This window comes from Dermacentor albipictus, chromosome 6 (assembly GCF_038994185.2).
Source record: "Dermacentor albipictus isolate Rhodes 1998 colony chromosome 6, USDA_Dalb.pri_finalv2, whole genome shotgun sequence".
Lineage (NCBI taxonomy): Eukaryota > Metazoa > Arthropoda > Arachnida > Ixodida > Ixodidae > Dermacentor > Dermacentor albipictus.
The window spans coordinates 80454226-80475451 of NC_091826.1; the positions used below are offsets into that span (position 1 = coordinate 80454226).

Here is a 21226-nt window from a genome sequence, read left to right on the forward strand (position 1 = left end):
TTATGCCCTCGCCCAGCTGCCCTCACAGACCTACCGCAGCTCTTGTGGAATTGTCCCGGACTGCTCTCACCAAGGCGCCACTACCCGCCAAATGTGGGGCTGCACCCAAGCCACCCACCTGACTGCCATCTGCGCATCTATGTTCCGCACCATAGACCCTGGTTAAGTTTCGTCAGACATAACCAACTATACATGTATATATAACTCGCACGCACCAAAGGCTTTGTGCCGCAAGGCGAACACATTTAAAATATTGTGTTCCATTTATTGCAGACCTCGGCCACACCAGGCCGCAAGATTACCAGTTCGTTCTATAAATGAACGCGATGGAGATCCGCATGACCAATGGTGGTTAAATGCTTGATGCACACTGACGTGATGGGCGGAGTAAACTGTCGCTCGGCAAAAACCACGGCGAAATTGGCCACTTATGTAGACCACTTGCAGTTTAGTAATGTATATATGCAATCACAATATGCATAAGACATGTTTACACATTTTGTGAGTAATGCTTATTGGGAGTCCTCGGGGCAAGATCTCGCTGGCAGCATGTGGCGAGAGCCTGCCCGATGCATTCTTCCAGATGCACTGGATCGATGTAGGTGTTAGCGTTAGCGAGTGACTTGGGAGTGGTTAGTTGGGTATTGCGGGAGTAGGTGGCATTGCGAGAGGATGTAAGGTAGAATCATAATGTAAGGTGCGTTGGGGTCACAGTCAATGCAGAGGGGGCGTGTGGAAAGTGGTAAGGAAATAAATAATAAACAATGAGGTAAATTAAGTCAATAAATACAGACTTGTGTGAGAAGCGTGTTTGTGCACGACTGACGAGGAAACCTTGCGTTTGCGTGCCCTTTGTGGTATAGGTGTGAAGTTTGGAATTGTAGGGAATCGTCTGGTGAGCGATTATAGAGAACCAGAAGAAACCTGCAGTTACTCATGCATAGAGTGCCCATGAGAATGTAAACGGCGCTCCACAATTACATAAAACAGTTTAATAAAAAAAACAGTATTCAAAAGCAAACGAAATAAAGCAGGACCGCTCGAAGAGAATGACCATGCATGCGGAGGCGGGCACTGCGCTTCGTGAAGATATGGCCGGTGTTCGCATGCTTTTATGCGACTTTAGCCAGCAGGTCACTCTTCTCTTTGCCATGAGCGTGTTCTTAATTAATATAACGCAATATTTGCAAAGCGATATAACACAGTTCTGCAGTACTATATAAACAATAGTGCACATAAGACTGGAACGACGGTCGTGTCGGACATCTTAGACGAATCACAGAGCGTTGCCCAACGTGCGCCTATCAGCCTGATCGAATAAAACTTGATCGAGAAGCACGAAATTGACATTACTTCTTCGTTGAGAACAGGTTAAGTAAAAAGGAAACGAAAACATCAGGAGACGACAAAAAAAAAAGAGAAACGATATCGCAGTTCAGCTTCCCACTGCATACAATACTGATCCGATAAAGCTGTTTACCTGCATACACAAAGTGCATGCGCGATTACGTACAAGGTATGAGCCTTCCAACGCAATAATGCTTTTTAACACAACTAATATACAGTAAAAAGAAAGTAAAGTTCAACACTTTTGCAGTGTTTAAGCACACGTGCCAAGGGGGCCGCAGGAGACGTCCACGCCTGTCCACAAAGAGCAGAAGAAAGAAATCCCCGCTTTGTCTCCGCTCACTCGTACGACGCCGTGTACCACAGGAAATATATGGACGCCACGAGCGTGAACGCGATGGGGAAGAGGACCCTCGCGAGAACGTCCAGCTCGTTGGCGCGGTAGGCGCGGTACGAGATCTCCGTCTGGCTCGCCGCGTCGCACACGACCGTCAGCGCGCTCCTGGTGGGCGGCTTGCGGTAGACGCGGTAGCGGGGCTCGGTCACGGCCGACGCGCCGGTCACGCCGGCGCCCTGAGCCCGGGCCTGGTCGCGGTAGGCGCCGTGGGCCGCCAGGAACTCCAGGAGGCTGCAGAAGACGGCCACGGCGCTCACGAAGAACCAGACGTCGCCGGGCTGCAGCTGCGAGGCGTGCGGGCTGGCGATGCGGTTGTGGCCGACCTGCGCGATCAGCATGAGCAGGCAGGCGACGGCCAGCGTGACCCGGCAGGCGGCCGCGCCCACGTCCATCCAGAAGGCGATCCAGGAGACGACCACCACCATGGTGGACGGCACGTAGGTGGACAGCAGGAACGACCACGTCACCTGTAGGAGGAGCGCAGTGGCACAAAGTAAGGTTGCTACAGGGTGTTAGATACGCGACCTTTTTCTGAGCCCCCTTCGAGTTCCCGAGACCACATCGAATCGCACCACAGCTAAGTGAGAAGCGCAGAAACACGAATACTACATTCCAGAGGCGCGCACGTGCAAACAAGTTGAAGGCCCCCACTTCGTACGCCGCCGGTGGAGCTATTCAATGCTTGACTCTTCCCAGGCACGTACACAGGATTTTTTTTCGGGGGGGGGGGGGGGCCACCACCTCCATCATCACCATCATCATCATCATAATAATCATCATCATCCTGTTTTATGTCCACTGCAGGACGAAGGCCTCTCCCTGCGATCTCCAATTACCCCTGTCCTGTCGCCAACCGATTCCAAATAGCACGCGCGAATTTCCTAATTTCATCGCACCATCTATAGTTTTCTGCCCTCTTCTACTGCGCTTCCCTTCTCTTGGTACCCGCTCTGTAACCCTAATGGTCCAACGGTTATCTAACCGGCGCATTACATGACCTACCCAGCTACATTTTTTCCTCTTGATGTCAATTAGAATATCGTCTATACCCGTTCACTCTCTGATCCAAACCGCTCTCTTTCTCTCTCTTAACGTTATGCCTAGCAAGCTTCGTTCGATCGCTCTTTGCGTGGTTCTTAACTTGATCTCAAGTCTCTGCCCCATATGTCAGCACTGGCAAAATGCGCTGAGTGCACACCTTACTTTTCAATAATAATGGTAAGCTTCCAGTCAGGAGCTGGCAATGTCTGCCATATGCGATACAACCTATTTTTATTCTTTTGTGAATTTCCTTCTCATGATCAGGGTTCCCTGTGATTAATTGACCTAGGTAAACGAACTCCTTCACAGTCTCTAGTGGCCGACTGGCGATCCTGACGTCTTGTTCCTTTGCCCGACTATTTATCATTATCTTCGCCTTCTGCACATTAATATTCAACCCCACTCTTACACTCTCTCAGTTAAGGTCTCCAATCATTTGTTGTAACTCATCTGCATTGTTGTTGAATAGAACAATATCATCGGCAAACTGAAGGTTGCTGAGATATTTGCTGTCGATCTTTACTCCTAAGCCTTCCCAGTTTAATAGCTTGAATACTTCTAAGCACGCATTGAATAGCATTGACTCCCGGTCTGTCCCCTTTCTCCATAGGTATCTCCCTGCTTTTCTTGTGTAGAATTAAGGTAGCTGTAGAACCTCTGTAGATATTCTTACGCGAAGGACGAGTCAGTAAGACGAGAAACTATTTACAGATTATATTTACAACAGCTGTTGCAGCGCTGACCGGTTAGATTCACAGCGCGAGGCCAGTTCGTTCTTCCTCCTCTTTTCTGAAGTGATAGCGCCCACGCGCCTCGTTCAAACAAACAAATACCACACGCATGTAGCAATATTTTCCAAGCTTTCTACGTGAGCGTTCTGTACTCCTTGATTACGTAGTGCCTCTATGACTGCTGGTATCTCTACTGAATCAAATGCCTTTTTCGTAATCTATATAAGCCACATAGAGAGGCTTATTGTATTCTGCAGATTTCGCGATAACCTGATTGATGACATGGATGTGATCCATTGTAAGGTATCTCTTCCTGAAGCCAGCCTGTTCCCTTGGTTGAAAAAATTCAGTGTTGCCCTTATTCTATTGGAGATTATTTTGGTAAATATTTTATATAATACTGGGAGCAAGCTAATGGTCCTATAATTTTTCAATTCGTTAACGTCTCCTTTTTTGTGGATTAGTATAATATCTGCATTCTTCCAGTTTTCTGGGACCCTTGCATTCGATAGACACTTCGTATAAAGAGCCGCCAGTTTTCCGAGCATTATGTCTCCTCTATCTTTGATTAAATCGACTGTTATTCCACCTTCTCCTCCCGCTCTTCATTGTTTCATGTCTTGCAGGGCCCTTCTGACCTCATCGCTAGTTATAGGAGAGTTTCTGTATCCTGTTCATTACTGTTTCTAAGTGAGGTATCGCGTCTCCTCTGAGTACTGTATACAGGTCAGCTTAGAATTTTTCCGCTGCTTTTACTATATCTTCGAGATTGCTGATGGTATTATCTTTTAGTGTATACATCATGGTTTGTCCCAAGCCAGGTTTCTTTTTTACTGATTAAAGGCTACGTTTGTTTTTTACAGCTTCTTCAGTCTTTCTCGAGTTATAGTTTCGAATATCAGTTATTTTCGCCTTGTTGATCAGTTTTGACAGTTCCGCGAATTGCGTAACGCTGTGCGGTCGCCAGTCCCACACAACCGCGTAGAGCGCAGGACTCTGCGATTCTAGACGTACTGCGCTCACCGCGAAAGGTTAGATAAACACCCACATAAGCACAGCAGAGAAGTGGCTACGTGAGGTGGTTCGACCGATAACTGTAGAAGCGTCATTCAAAGCAAGTAATTATTCTCCCCTTCCGGCAGCGTTTTCTCTACTTCCTTTTTAAATAAAAAGATGTTGATCCATAAATATTCTCATAAACGGTTATTTTTTTATTATTCGATTTTCCTTGCAGTTTGGTTGTCGCCTTGGCTCTCTCCCTTAGTAGATCGCTTAATTTCTCAACTCCTTGCGATTTTTGTTTTCACTTGCCAGTTTTGCACGAAAAGTGCTATACAATTAGGGAAGTACAGATGAGGTAACGGGCGACAGTCATCTTGCTTATGGGTTTAAGGGTTATTGCAGGGTTTCATGGTGGACGCACTTTCACATTATTTTATTTCCCACCTCATCTAATCCATATCACGTATATATGGTTGCGGGCATCTGCCAGCCTCGCGGCGAGCCGTAACTCAAGGAAATAATGAAGCAAAGGGAAAAGTTAAACGCAATTGGCGTTTTCTCCGGCCGCAACTCGTTCCACGAGAGTACAGACCAGCTCAGTAACAGCCGCATCCCTTTCCTGGTGCCAGGATCAGCCTAAACAAAGAAGGTTGAACTAACAAAAGCAACAGCTATGCACGTGACGGTTGAATAGATGGTGACAACAGAACGCATATCGAGGTAATCGCACGGGTGCGGAATCTATGAGAAAACGGTCCTTCACATTACAAGAGATGCCGAGAACTACCGCCATCTAAAAGGAGTGAAAAAGGCAGCATAATGCTGACCGATTAATAGCTGCCAAGTGTCAACATTGATCTGGCGGCGCTTTAGGAATGTATGAGGAGTGGTGGCGGGGGTGGGGAGGGGGGGGGGGGGGGTATGCCACTTGATTTCGGGGGGGGGGGGGCCGGGCCCCCCCGGGCCCCCCCCTGGGTACGTGCCTGACTCTTCCAGAAAGTGAGGGGATAGCCCGGCACTGTTGCAAGTAAAGTGGGTCCCGAAGCCAGACGGCTGTGATGTACCGGGAAGGCATGAAGGAATGATGCGTATTTGGAATATCCAGAAGGTACAACGCATGGCAACCGCAGCACCACGCTATTGGCTTACGAGCCTGCGGGACGCCGTGATGTCACTCCTAGCAACGGCGCCAAGCGATAACTCTCGTTCCCGGTGCTCTCCGTACAAAAATCCCTCACGTGACCTGATAATAGGTGCCTAGGGACAGGATTGTTTACGGTTTTTGAGAAGGCATGATGGTGGCGCCGAGCGACGCCGTGGCGTGTTCGTTCTCGGCATGTTCGTTCTCCGGCTCGCGCGGACCGTGCGTTGTTCGACGTTGCTTATGTGATCGTGCTTGCGTTGCTTGTGTGTTGGTGGTAGGTTCTGTGTTACTTGGCGGAAAGCCGCGAGTAGTGGTGGTGCGGCAGTGCGACTTTCGCCTCGGTGAGCTCTGGCAGTACAGAATCTGCGTTGTGACCCGTGCTTCTAGCGCCTCGGCAGCGAAGTTCTGCGAACCGCGATGTGGCGTCGCCGTGTCCGACTTTGCTTAACGGACATTGAGGGATGTGCTGCTCGCTACAAGTCATGTAAATGCGACTGCGTCGATCGCCCATGCACTGTTCAGCGCTGATTGTGTACACAATTAAGTGTGCTGTGCTTGAAACGAGTGGTGCAGCCGTGCAGCGGGGGGTGGTGGAGGAGCAGAGTGGCTTAGGGGTCTCCATTTGCACGTTCACAGATATGTGCTCCCGTTTTGGTCTCATTAGCGGCTGTCGCGGGATTGTGGTGTGCTCCTTGCCTAGTATGAAGTTTACGATGCTAACACACAGCATGTTCGCGTTTTTCCGTGCTATGTGTCATTTGCATGATGACCGAGTTGAAAACAAGGCATTTGTCTGTGTTGTTTGCATTTGTGTGTTGTAAATTACTTCCTATTGTGGAAGTTCTGGCAGTCTTAAACATAAACGTAAACATATAAACATATTTCTGTGTGTCTGAAATTTTGAATTTCCCATAATAGCCTTTACGACTGATAAGCGAGCTACACAGCCTGTGTGAATCAGCTACCTTTTGTTGCGACCCTCTTCCATGTGGTAGACTGATGCATGGTGCGCGTTTATTTCTGTACTGTTGTAAAAACCATTTGTTTATTCACCCATGGAGTACAAATGTACTGCTTCTTCGCCGCAGTACATTTTAGTTGCGCGCTGAAGGATACTAAAAGTGGGAGGGGACCGCTATCACCCAGCATAGTATGTCCACTCAGGCGACCTGAGAGGCGGCGGTTGCGCGAGTGTATAATTAAAGAACTCTTTTTATGTCCAGTGACAGTGGCCCCTTTCCCCTTTAGTATGCTTCACCGCAGTACATAGGAGTATTGCGAAAAAGGTAATCTTAAAAAGCTCAATTATGCAACGTTTCTTTCGTAGCTTGCTACACCGCAATACAGGGGTGTAGCATCGTGCAGTAAAGCATAATAAGAGTGGAAAGGGCACATAGGTTTACTCATTATTTTCAATTGTGATATAATTTGCAAGTGCATCTGTGCTCTTGGTAAGCTTTATTGACAATTCTTTGTACATTACAAATTCATATTGCCAGGAAGCTTACTAAGGCACATTCGCCATATTGTAATGCATTATTCACCTTCAATGCAGGAGCACAATGCGGATTCATGCCTATGCTTCTGGCTGGACTGCACGTGCTCTTTGAGAACTGATTCGTTGTTCATAAGTGCACTGGTACTTACTCTAAACTGGAGGGCTGAAGTTGATACGGAAGCACAATCTTTATTAAGAGGACAAGATGTTGCCAAGATGGTTGTAGCACAGTTTTTTTTTTCTTCGAGGTACCTTTTCTGCTAGAAGCTTCCATTGCAGTGTTTCGAGCCTCTTTGAGCCAGCACATAGTCTATATAAACATCGGACACCGATTGGGAACATCACCTATGCTCTCTGCAGTAAGCTGCGCACAGGATAAGTTCATGCCTATCTATAGAAAAAAATGTAGCATGACCAGACTAAAAGGGGGTGGGCTGCAGCAATACTAAGTGTTAAATGTTGCCTTATCCTTTCTGTTGAGTTTTCTGTTTTGTGCTTTTTATTATGGATCCTCCACAATAACCATTAGAGTGCCGAACGTGAGCTTGTTGGTCTCAGATCTCATGGTTGTTACTAACAAAACAGTGTGATAAACAAACAAGGGCTTGGAGGCATCCTGTCACCTTGCTTATCTCATGGTGTTGCTTCATGAGCACCGTAGGCCTCCAGACCAACTAGGAAGGGAAATTTGTTGCAATCACTTCAGAACTGTATTGCAACCAAACGAACAGTGCTCTCAATGACAACATTTGGACAGTAGAGTGCTTGCACCCAGCAAAGTCTAAGAAGGAAGCATTCAGGATGTGCAAGTGGGCCTTTTGAAGCTGGCATCATTGTTGAAGGGGCTTTGCCTGCTACCCTCTTTATGGATACACAAAGATGATTTCCTCTTTGAGAGGGATTGTTTCAGATGTCGTTACATGGCAACAATGCTGGGTGTATAGTAGCAGAGAAGCTTGTCTTTGCCCACTGTCAATAATATGTTCCTTTTCCAGTTCCTGTGGAAGTGCCTACTTTTTGTACACAAAGTGCTCTCCATGCATGCATGCATTTTTAGCTTGTAAAGATGTCTATTACCCTTTGCCTCAAGCTGGTCCTTGTTGATGTCACCCAAGAAGGCATTGTGGAGTATGGCGATGCGCACTTACAAATCAGTGTTGATGCCAGTGAAACCAGATTAATGGAGCTGCCATTTATTTCTGTCCACTCCATCTTCATCCAGTTACAATGAGCAGTTCTTTGTCCAAACAGAAGGCATATGTAGTTGGTCATGCATAGCCTACGCACTAAGACTTGTTGGCGTGCCTGAGAACCTTAGCAGTGTCTATATGCAAAAACATTCTGATGTGTTGATGACTTCCTTCTCTTTATCACCCTTTGCCTGATGAAGCCAGCAACTTGGTCACCCGCCGTGGTTGCTCAGTGGCATGGTGTTGGGCTGCTGAGCACGAGGTCACGGGATCGAATCCCAGCCACGGTGGCCGCATTTCGATGGGGGCGAAATGCGAAAACACCCGTGTACTTAGATTTAGGTGCACGTTAAAGAACCCCAGGTGGTGGAAATTTCCGGAGTCCTCCACTACGGCGTGCCTCATAATCAGAAAGTGGTTTTGGCACGTAAAACCCCATAATTCAGCAACTTGGTCAATTAGATGTACAACAGGCTTCCCATTAGTTTTCTCAGCGTCTCCTTTACCAGGGTGCTGCTCATAGATATCTGTTTTCTTGACCTTGCACTGCACTTAAACCATGGCCACACCTGCTGAACCTATAGTATGCGATCAGAAAAGTGCTATACATCACGTTGCTCCAAACTCATGACATGCGCTACAAGGCCTTGTGGAACACCCTCATTAATTTCCGCCCTCATCATACTGTATGAAGTTTCACATGACAAGTGCGACAATTAACATCTGCTGGTTTTTCAGTGCTATTCCTGTCCAGCTTGCTGAAAGCTGTCCCGAGTGTTTCAAAAGCAAGACTGCTGTCGGACAAGAAGTGCATAAAGCAAGGGTAGCAATAACCATATATGTCACACAAAATGAAGGTCACTGAGTGTACAGGCGATTTAATTCTTATCCAACAAGCTTGGTTCTCCCTTTGCAAGTGAGTAAACCCAACTTGCCCCAAAGACATGGCCTGTGACAAACTATGTGCCAGATGCTGTGTCCCCTGCAAAGCCGAAGATGTGTACAACATCCTGACACCCGTAGTGGCTTCTACACTGGGCAAACAGGCTACTACAAGAATGACCGCCTCTAATAATATGCTAATAACATGAAAACGTGCAGAGATTTGGCTATTCATTGGGTCCAACTGCAGGTGCAAGCCACTCTTCCACCATATTTGTGTTGTTCACAGGAATTGGAGCAATACAAATGCAGACAAAAACAGTGATGTTTGAAAGTAGTTGAGTTCAACTATATTCTGCACAAACAGTGCTACTTACAGCGCCGGTACCTTGTAGCTACATTTCATGGCTGTCCCGCCATTCAAAGGCACTATTCTTGAATTATTAACTTCTATTTATACTTATGGTGGCCACATATTGCAAGTACATATCTACATTTGTGCAATATGGTTAAATGATGTCAACTATGATAGCCATTCCTAATCTGAGATGCAACAAACGAACTAATATAGACAACAAATTGCAATTCAAGAAGACAACCCGTGCACAGGATAAGTGATAGACTTCCTTTTATTGAACAAAAGTCACATGTGTCACACGTCACCAGCAGTGGGTAGCAAACTTGCAAGCTTGGGTGACAGAGGCAAAACTTAGCAAAATGCTACACTCATACTCAAATGTATAATGGCCTATGACACAATAAACTACATTATATTGTACTGAATGAAAGGGCAAGACTCCATCCAAGAACACATTACGGCACAACATAATTGACATGGTGTAAAAGATGTTAACACGCCTTCCCCATAAAAAAAGAAACACTGAAAACATGCCTTAAAGGGCAATGTGCAGTGTCTGAAAGCAAGGAAAAACAACCCAAAAAAGGTTTCGCTAAGTCTTTCAATGATTAAAATTGTCAAACTGTCTTGTCACTTCCTAATGGATCTGCATTGTGTACTAGGGTGTTCTGATAAGGCAGTTTCAGCACGTGTATTGGAAAGCAGTGTTCCCAGTCTGTGCCCAATATTTCGAATTTAAAGAGGGTCAGGCTGCCTTTCAAAGATGTACATTTTAATTTATAAAACAGAAAAAGGCAAGCAAAATTGCTGTGCTTTAGAAATTCACTTAAAGCAGTGCTAGTAAATTAAAGTATTAGTTTTCACTTATGCAGCTTTCCACCTCTAACATTGTTTATCCCAGTTGTAAAAAGATGGGAATTTCTTTTTGAACAGAACTTTTTAAACTATATTTAACAGGCGAACCAAATACATCATAAAAGTGGCATTTCGCATCTGCAACAACTTCAATGTACTTGAAATTCAGCATATTGGGGCATGGAGGAAGCCATAAAAATGCAATAACGGCCCGAGAGAGTTCTCTGCAATTAGGTGAAGAAATTGGCACATACCTGCAACATTTATTGATATCTAGGGTGAACTTTAACATCCAATGCAATATAGGCTCTTTCGGGACTGTTTATAACGTTTTGTGCCAGCGCACATACGTTAAAACACTATTCAGTGCTTGCACGCCGTGTCGATGTATGCCGAATTGTATTAACAGGACGTGAGCAGCACAGTAATCGCAAGGGCGTTTTGTTTCCTCTTGAGGGCATCGCGCTGCGTATCATTAGTAGTAGTGGTGGAATACGACTGCATCTCACAGGTTCCGATCTTGTCAGCATGGTTTTCGCCCAGCGATCCTCGCAGCGTAAACTGTCGCACCGGCGTAGATCCCGATTCCTATCAATCGGTTGTCGGCATCGGTTTCGCCCAGCGATCCTCGCAGCGTAAATTGTCGCACCAGCGTAGATCGCGATTCCTATCAATCGGCAGGGCGGAGACGGCGCTTCGATGGATGGGACGGAAAGTCGCGTCACCCTCGGCTCGCGACCGCGCCAGCACACAGTTACGCCAGTTTCACGTAGCCGCGTCTGCGTGCCAGCCACGACAAAACGTTGGCCACGGCGTTGGCCACGACACGCAACAAGCTACGCGAAACCGCTGGTGATGAGAGTACGTTGTTAGGCATGACGCCACGGCGCGTCCCCGCAGGCGGCAGCCAATAGCGTGGCGCTGCGGTTGCCATGCGTTGTCCCTTCTGGATTTTCCAAATACGCGCCCCGGCCGCCTTTGAAGAGGGCATTTGCAAGCCAGCGAGGCCATACCGCCGGGAGTAGGGAGCCCCCGGACAATTGGAGCCCAAGCGTCGCCCCCGTCCGCCTTTGAAGAGCGCATTGGAAGTCAGCAAGGCAAGACCGCAGGGCCATGTGTGACATCACCGCACGGGCGCCTACCATTGCCCGAAAATGGCGTCATCTGAGCGGACTCTCCCATTGGCCGAACATGACGCGTCTTTCAGTCATCGAAGGGCTTAAAAGAGAGACCGGGAGCAGCAAGAGCATTCCTGGAGCATTCCCTGATTCACCTCTCTCGAACTTCTTGCCGCGGGCCGCAGCGTCCGAGTTTCTGCCGGCCCGTAATGACTGTACGACTGTTCATTGACGTCTCACTGTAAATAATGTAAAATAAAACCTCCCAAGTTTGTTTTCATCCCGACGTCCGTCCCCAACTCCTACAAGGGCGAGTGCGGTCAAATCGTCTAGATTTCGACTAAATGAGGTGTCCCAGCTAACGCTAGCCAAGCTGTTTAAAAAAAAAAAAAAGCGCGGTGAAAGACATGATTATAAGACCTACGGTGTCCGGTCGTCTGAAGAACATAGTAGGGATGTTTTCATTTTTTAACAGCTTGGCTAACGTTAGCTGGGACACTTAGCATCGGCACGCGTGTACATTGTTTTGCTTATTGCCAGCTACATCTTTTACTGGATTGTCACTTATGAAAGTGTAAATCAGTGCAAAATGAACTTACTAATCCCGAAAATAATTTTGAATGTTGTCGCAGATTCCTTAGCGAAGAGCCATGTCTAATCAGGTTGAGCGTGCAACGCAAATAACGTACTTTTTTTTTCAAGTGTACGCCAGTTCTAGAGATCACTCTTGTGTCTTGAAATTTCGACGACCGAGTGTGCTCGCACTGCTATAGTATATATATAAATTGCATCGAGCACTGCTCGTTTCTTTCTTTTATTGTGCACAAGTTCACCCACACACGGAGTTCAATTGTTAACTCACGCTTTTGCCAGTTCTATCCTTCTCCATTGCAACTTAACAATACATAACTCGATAATTACAGTACTGTGTGGTCAACTTGATACATATTAGCTCAGTGAGAAGATAACACACGCGTACGAGACCTAGACAGACGCTACGGGACGCGTGTGTCTTTTGACTAGCATTATATAGTATACAGTATCGGCACCATGCACATTGAATGTTATTACTTACAGTTACACGTACTGCAGCTACAGCTGCTGCATGATATGCCTAAAGTACTTTTGCTATTCCAGAGATGGTCCTAGTATACAGTAGCAGTGGCAGTAGCAGCAGCACTATTAAAAATTAAATCACGGTTTTGCATGTCATAACCCCGATCTCATTATGAGGCACGCCGTAGCACAGGACTCCGGAAATCTTGACCACCTGGGGTTCTTTAACGCGTGCACCTAAATCTAAGTACACGGATGTTTTCTCATTTCGCCCCCATCGAAATGCGGCCGCCATGGCTGGAATTCGATTCCGCAGCCTCGTGCTTGGAAGCCCAACAGCATAGCCATTAAGCAACTACGGCGGGTTTGCAGCACTGGCGTAGCCAGGACGAAGAGAAGAGGAGGAGGTAGAGCGGTCTCCCTCTACTCGTTCTTGCGATGCGAATGCGACAGCATAACCGCACATTCAAAAATCGACAGTGGCTCAGCTTGGCTATGCCAGGATATACGTAGCGAAAGCTAGGGCATAGCATGGTTAGCCTTGGTTAATCTCGATAGCAAGTCCAGGTTAGTCTGGTTGTCTAGCTATGTTGCGGCGTTTAGCCAGTCGTTCGTCGCGCTGTTTGTCTGTTTCCAGGGCGATTCGTTTCCTCTTCATCTCGTTGCGATGTCGATTCCAGGCCTCCTCCTGCCTATCAGAATTGTCGCCGTCCATACTGCCGCCTCAACTGTGGTTGCGGCGCACGCGAGCTCGCCTTTTCAATCCTCCAACATGTTTAGAGGCATGCGACGCAGCTGGCGAAGCGAGCGGAGGAGAGCGCAACGACGAAGGAACGCGGTGTGACGTCATGTGCCTCCACGGAGCACGGCCGCGGCGAAATCGCAAGTTCGCGGCCAGTATAAAGCTTTCGCTTTGAAAGCTCGTCCGCACCTTGGAGAAGTGGAAGTCGGCCCCGACTGCGGGAGCGCCCCCTACGGCGGAAGCGTCGTCACGCTGAACGGGCTCGACCTTGACGAGCGTGTGGAGGAACGGCCGCACGTCCCCGTGGACGGTGACGCTGTCGTACTGCCCGTGCAACGGGCTCGCCGTGTCGTTGCCGATCCAGACGAGACTGGGCACGCTGTCGGCTTCGTGGAGCAGCTTGACCACCAGGCTGCACACGGTCGCGCCCCGGATGAAGTTGTTCTGCTGGCCCAGGCACAGGACCTGCGGAGAATTGGCCGTCTATCCGATGACGACTCGTTTTACGAAAGGTAATGGTATGGTTCTCGCGTTGCCAAACTACACACACACACACACACACACACACACACACACACACACACACACACACACACACACACACACACACATATATATATATATATATATATATATATATATATATATATATATATATATATATATATATATATTATGAACTTTCGTCTCAATGCTTTCGCATTCACCCACGCAGGGATACCTACGTGCCCTTCAACTTTTTCCTTTTATTCTCCAGCTAGGTAAAATTCCCAATGTGCAATACGCTGAACAGTCAGCATGAAATGGGCTCATGGGGCGGCTTCAGGTGAGGCTGGTTTGAGAACACAGTTGTCTCCCGATTGCATTACATATATGCAATGAGAGAGCTACCCTCAACCATGTACTCTGGGGGTGCAACGAAAACCCTTCACCCGCATAATTAGGAGAAATCCTGCTTCCAGATGACTATACGAGACGCTGCTGCTCAGCTTGGGCCCGGGCATCCACATCCAAGACCGATCCTCAAGCATGCCTATGAGGTCGCCAGTAGGCTTGACCTGCTGACCATCTAGTAGGGCAATGTAACCCGGCCCTACACAACTGTCCGACTAAATAAAGGTTTCTTCTCTCTCAGAAGTCTGCAGGGACGACATGGTCACAATTAGTACATGACAAGGGTTGTTGGAGAAGTATGGGAGAGGCCTTTGCCCTGCAGTGGGTGCAACAAGGCTGATGATGATTATGACTTCTCTCTCTCTCTCTCTCTCTCTCTCTCTGGTTTGAGAACGCTAGGCCTTACTTTCTCCTGTTCTTTTTTTCCGCCGTGCCTGGCGGAGTCTGACAGCGCTCGCACCTGGAAGACGGCTCTCTGGCGAGACAGCAGGAAGTCGTCGTCCCTGACGAAGACGTCCGGCTCGTCCCAGCGGGCCACCTCGCCGACGCTCTCGAAGGCAACGCTGGGCCGCCACACGCTACGCGACAGGAACTCGGGCATGATGCGGTGGCCCAGCTGGCGCAGGATCTCGGCGTTGAGGCGCGAGTCGCGCCACAGCAGCGACACCCAGGCGTGAAGCTCGAAGCTGCCCAGCGCCGCGTCCCGGATGTCGCCCACAAACATCACTTCGAGCTGGATGAAGACCTCGGTCTTGTTGTCAGTCGTCTGCGGTGGCGAAGATTTGCTGTACCTGCGAGGTCGTATACATAGTATGCACGTACGTCATTCAGGGATACTCCGCGACTTCCGGTTTACGGCGGCGCGCCTGTTCATCATCAGCAGCCTGGTTACGCCCACTGCAGGGCAAAGGCCTCTCCCATATTTCTCCAACGACCCCGGTCATGTACTAGTTGTGGCCACGCCGTCCCTGCAAACTTCTTAATCTCATCCGCCCACCTAACTTTCTGCCGCCCCCTGCTACGCTTCCCTTCCCTTGGGATCCAGTCCGTAACCCTTAATGACCATCAGTTATCTTCCCTCCTCATTACATGTCCTGCCCATGCCCATTTCTTTTTCTTGATTTCAACTAAGATGTCATTAACTCGCGTTTGTTCCCTCACCCAATCTGCTCTTTTCTTATCCCTTAACGTTACACCTATCATTCTTCTTTCCATAGCTCGTTGCGTCGTCCTCAATTTGAGTAGAACTCTTTTCGTAAGCCTCCAGGTTTCTGCCCCATAGGTGAGTACTGGTAAGACACAGCTATTATATACTTTTCTCTTGAGGGATAATGGCAACCTGCTGTTCATGATCTGAGAATGCCTGCCAAACGCACCCCAGCCCATTCTTTTTCTCCTGATTCGCCTGTTCATAAGGTTCCCCAAGATGGCGGAAGGTAGCGGAAGCAGACGACAGCAGAGGATATGACGTCACGTGCATACTATGTATTCACACGCTATCGTCAGCGGGAAAAGTTTATCAATGACGCCCGTTTCGAAACTCCGCTTCAAACTTCGTGAAACTGGTCGTCACCCATCAGTCGCTAAAATGTGTTTGAAATATAGCTGATCTGGCAGCAAAAAAAAAAGTGTCGATGGAAAATGATGTTTGTCTTTGCGTATAATGCGTGCGGATCGATATTTTATTTTGTTGTGCTAGAAAAGTTGCGATTTACAGTGGTGTTGTCCGTAGGCGACGCGACAATCAGCAGAGCGATTTGCGCTCTTCACCAATCAGTGTTCGGGTTCTGCAACAGAGTTAACTTGAGTTCCACATACAGTACGTTTGAATAGCTGTGGCTGAAACTATATGAAAGATATCCCTGCACGTAAAACATAATTCCAACCATTTCTTTAGCTCCGTTAACTCGTGTGCAGCTTGTGGCTGTTTCGACCAATACGCTGAATGCGGGAGATTAAGACGGAGAAATAGCTCCGACTTAAGTTTATAGATTGTGCAGGCGCCATGTTGGAGAGCTCCTTAGAATGTGCAGCTTTTTTTGTGGGAGTGGACAGAAATGTAAGAAAGAAGTGCTTTTTTTTACCCTTCGTCTTTAGCTACCTCGTAGGCGGAAGACGAACATGCAACCTAGTGGCGATCACTACAACGACGTAGCAACCACAAATGTCAATTAATTGGACTACGGAACCTATTTCACCCATGGCCACACAAAACGGTAAAGTTGGGCGATATTCTATAAACTCTGAGCTGACTAAATGACACGGAAAAATAACTGCAAGACAGACATGGGCGGAAGATGGCTGGCTGGTTGCGTCTATCCTATTAAATATCTGCGCTATGAAGATGACACAAAGGACGGCTCAATTATTATAGTTCCTAGCACAGAGCTGTTAAACAAGAGCCCCTCACAAGGCACCTTCGAGATTTCGTTCATACAATAGAAAGAGTAAAGCGTCGTCGTCTCGGGTGCGGTTTACCGAAATAAATGTCTGTTTGCAATGCCCAATCCTGCAGGTGAGGGACCGCTTAACGTGCTCCTAAATATAAGCACGCGAGCAACCACTGTCGCATTTCTGACACGATAGCACTGCTGCTGCCTCGGCCCGAAATGGAATCCACGACTTCGTCGTGTTCCATTTCATATACTCCCTATAGACTCCCTATAGAGCACGACTCTCTATAGGGAGTCGTGCTCCCTATAGTGCGCCGTGTTCCCCAAGTCAGGGACCAGGGCGCACTATACGGAGCAATTTCCTCGGTGAACGGTACCATAAGGACTCGAACGCGCGCGAGGTGTATACTCGCCTGGATCCCACGACTTGAGTGTAGAGAGCCGCTTCCTCCGCGGAGAACGCGGCGCAGTCCCTGAGCAGGGTCAGCAGCAGGAGCAGCAGGCGGCCGCCAGAGGAAGCGCGCCCGTGGCTGTCGGCCCTCGAGTCGGCCCGGCTCGCGCCCCGCTCGGTCCTGCCGTCCGGCCCTAGGGGAAATCGGCCCCGCCTCGAAGTGGACCGCGGCGCGTCGCGCTTCGAGGGCGTCGACACTACCTTGTCGCCTCTCTCTAAACCTGTCCCCATCTGGGAAAAAAGAAAGCTAGGGAACCGAGAACGCTGAGATGGAGCGGCGCACTTCCGAGTGCTGGCAATGAAGCAGCGGCAGGCACGGACCGAACGCGGCGGCAGTAATGGTGATGGGACTTCATACAATTCCTGGGGGGCATACGCCGTAGGTGATCTCGATGATGATGATGATGATTTGGGATTCTTATGGCGCAGCATCCGGTAGATGATCTTGAGCTACCTTATTCCTCTATTCTGAGTAAATACTTTGGCTGAATATAACAATAGGAATAACAATTCCTGGCTTCAACATTATTGTTATTACACTACAATTTTGCCTACTCTTTTTTTTTTAATTGATACACCGCTCGCTTCTGGGCCAGTTGTGGGTATCTGCCAATTGTGTCCGGGATCATCATCTCGAATTGTCGAATGTATGGGACGTATGAACGAGAGGAAGTTGCCACAAAGCGACATAGTACGTAAAACTGCCAACTATAGCGCCACTTCTTCCGAAAATGCAACAGACCTGTCCGAACCTATCCTTCTGAGCCCTCGACAGAGCTCCGCTAAGAACACTTCCGAACGCTGAAATGGTTTAAGCGCTGACTCGTTACTCATTTTTGGAAGTAATAGCCTGATTATTTCTAAAGAAGAATCACGTCGATAATCGCATGATAATGTAGATCACCAGACCATTCTACAATCGGAGCATGCACACACTCGGCTTGCCCCTTCAGGTGAGGAAAATAGTGCACTCACTGTTATCTAGCCGAACATTTTGTATACGTATAGAAGGACATGAATTCGGTTCCTACAGTATAGTGTGTAGTATAGTATAGTATAGTATAGTATAGTATAGTATAGTATAGTATAGTATAGTATAGTATAGTATAGTGGTTCTCATGAACCGCACTCTCATGATCGCAGTGCACCAGTTTGATGTAAACATCAAACCGTGGGAACCCACAAGGCTCGGCTCTGGCACCGTTATAATTTAATATTGCAAACCATGCCTCCAGCATGTAAACTCCAAGACGTTGATAATATAAGATTTCTCATGTATGCCGAAGACATCATACTAGTGGCCCACTCACAGAGACCTTGGGATGTAATGCCAACAACTGACGTGTTACACGAATAGGTGGAGACCACATGGACTCCGGATATCGATACACAAATCTTGCTACATACGCGTTGCCAATAAAGCTGGCAAGAAGTTATAGTTCGCGATTGCGAATTAGCGACTTCCATCTCAAGATTGGCTCACCGCTGATTCCCGAGGCAGGAGGTATTTGGGTTCTTGACCGGGAAATTCGCCAGTCGGGATCTAGCGCGAAGTGGATCAAGAAGATAAGCGAAACATCAGCATAAACAGTTAAGCTGATTAGCATAATTGCGCCACGGAGTGGTGGGGCTCGTACTGACGGGGTCGTTGCCTCGTGCGCTCCGTCCTGCAGCCTCGCATCAATTATAAATCAAGCGCAGTTCCTACGACCGACTGCTGAACAGTGGGACAAACATGGAATTATTAACAGAAGTGCCATGAGAGAAATTATGACCCTCCCTCGTCTAACACCTACATCCACGCTCCAAGAGCACGCACAGCTTAACAACATTTCTGAGCTTATCGAGCAGCGACAGCAAGGGAGAATTAAAAGATACCACATACCGACAGTCGCGGCGCTCCATATCTTTTTCTTATTTCTATGGAGATTGTGCCGTCACTATGAGCATAGACAATCTTCCACCGTGGAATTATAGATCAATAAACACTAACAAGACGACAAGCTCCACCGGCGGGTTCAACCGATTGCAACTACTGAAACCACCGTACCTACGGGACACTGTGTATGATCTATCTACACGGACGCGGTGGTTAGGCTCAAGAGGAACGCAAATAGCTTTCTCAAGGCCGCGGTGCACCCTAAGATCCAAGCCACTCTCGCAACTATGCAACAGACTTTTCAGACCCCTTATTATCTTGGCTGCAGGCTATATGCACGACGCGATGATATTCTTGTCAACTCGCCTAACATCACCGGAACCCTCATCTACACTGACAGCATCGGCGCAGTTAAGCAGCCCGAGCAAGTAAGAAAAACGTTGCGTGTTTTAACGCGATAGCGTAAAGGAGCTCGTGTCGCAGAAAAGCCGGTGTCGTCGGCGTCGGGTGTCGGCATCGGCGTCCGCGGCGTTGACCGTGAGCGATAAATCACGGCAGGCGCTTCATAAATAAAAAGCAACTTCCAAGATTGACCCGGTGGGAATCGAACCAGGGTCTCCGGAGGGTGAGACGGAGACGCTACCACTCTGCCACGAGTTCGATGCTTCCAAGCGGTACAAACGCGCCTCTAGTGAATGCGGTGTTGCCTTCGAAACGAGCCGTGGAAAGTTATACTGCGGTGTATATCGGTAATTATGAACATGTAACGTACAGAAGTCGCAATTACACGAGTTGCGAAGTGCGTTTCCGCTGCATTTCTTCTGCGCTTTCCGCACACGCAGAGCCATCTTGCGGCAAACACAGAAGACCCCCTCCTCTCAATGTACGGCGCTGCCCCGACAGGAGGCGCGCCGCGCGCGCATTGGGACCGCTGCCATGCGCGTCGTGGTCCCGACTCCCTCTCCCCTGACGACGCTTCGCCGTGCTCCCGGTTGCAGAATCAAGCGCCGTTCCTTTCTTTAGATTACTATCTATCTCTCTGCCCGTGCCGATCACGACGTTTGGCTGGCGTAGATCGTTTCCCCTCCGAGACACCGAGTTCTTTGGTTCGTTCCGTTCGCTCAGGCGCACGTTTCGTTGCCGCGCCGAACGCTGCGTTGCTCGACGCTCACCGCGTGATAGGTGGGCGCTAAGTCCGATGCGGGGCGCATCGTAAGTGATCGCTGTGCCGTAGCGCATTGTCTTATACCCCTTGGCGGGTCGACGGGAACGCTGTCGCGTCCCACTCTTGAAGGCGAAGCTTAAGCGTCCTCCATTTTTTTTGAGCAGATACATAAAATTCACAATTGTACAGATGCGAGCATTACTGTCCACTGGATGCAGGTGACCACAACAGTGACCTGGCGGACCGCATCGCTCACTCTTTCTCGATACTCATAACTCTTCTTTTCCTTCCCTCTGACCTTCGCTCTGTTCTAATTGCCCGACAATCTATCCTCCGGCGGGACAAGCCCGTGCCCGCTTGCCCCGCGTGCCTGCATGCTCCCTTCTCCACAATCTTTCTCGAGTGGAGGAAACCCATCTCCGGGAACTTCGGGCTGGGGCGATTCTTACACTAGCCCTCCATATAGTGCTCGGGGTCAACCATAAGACGTTTGTTCAGTGTCCGAAGTGTTCTCATGCGTCGACCTGCAGCGGATTCCCGCCATCTACATTGGACATGCCCTGGGACAAACACAATTCGAGAAAGTGTACTTTGAGCTGCGATATTGAAAAGTGATTAAGCTGAAGACTATGAACGCTGGGCTACCCACGATTATATAAGTCACTCTTGCAGTGTCTGCATGAAACTGGCCTACATGCTTGCACTTAATTTCATACTGAGTTCATGCCGCGGGGCAACCAAAGCGAATTTTAAAAAAAATAGCCTGATGTGTAGGACTTAATATATGCTTTGAATAAGGTCCTTGGATGTCCTCCACGCCGGCGGGCGAGGATGTCATCGAGCGGCACCTTGTTTAGACCTCTGTACGCGCCAATATTTCTGGCCCGGGTCCGGCCAGAGCCTGAAAGCGCGATGCACCGGCCCGCCCGAGACCGATCCGGCCGTTTTAAACATGACCCGGACCCGCCCTGGGCCCAAAAGATTTCGCACTAACCCGGCTTGGCCCCTTTTAGTCCTTAATTAAGCCTAAACAAGACATGGTACAGTTCTGTTTTGTAGCATTGTTAAAACGCTGGCTCAAGA

The 21226-nt window shown here is 48.5% G+C and overlaps 1 protein-coding gene across 1 annotated transcript; it reads right to left on the reverse strand.

Annotated features, from left to right (window-relative positions):
* Positions 1 to 941: 941 nt before the first annotated feature.
* On the reverse strand, positions 942 to 17453 carry LOC139061233 (gamma-aminobutyric acid receptor subunit delta-like). Its single transcript, XM_070540917.1, has 4 exons — positions 17062 to 17453; positions 14716 to 15046; positions 13551 to 13826; positions 942 to 2211 (listed from the first exon to the last, which is right to left on the reverse strand). The coding sequence occupies exons 1-4, from the start codon at positions 17328 to 17330 to the stop codon at positions 1687 to 1689; spliced, it is 1401 nt and encodes a 466-aa protein (XP_070397018.1). The 5' UTR covers positions 17331 to 17453; the 3' UTR covers positions 942 to 1686.
* Positions 17454 to 21226: the final 3773 nt, after the last annotated feature.

Excerpts from the sequence above, each read along its gene's own strand:
- LOC139061233 (XM_070540917.1), bottom strand. The coding sequence starts at position 17,330 with ATGGGGACAGGTTTAGAGAGAGGCGACAAGGTAGTGTCGACGCCCTCG. Across the intron at positions 15,047-17,061 it reads ACTCAAGTCGTGGGATCCAG|GTACAGCAAATCTTCGCCAC; the intron begins GCGAGTATACAC and ends ACGACCTCGCAG. Across the intron at positions 2,212-13,550 it reads CCGACTTCCACTTCTCCAAG|GTGACGTGGTCGTTCCTGCT; the intron begins GTGCGGACGAGC and ends CTCCTCCTACAG.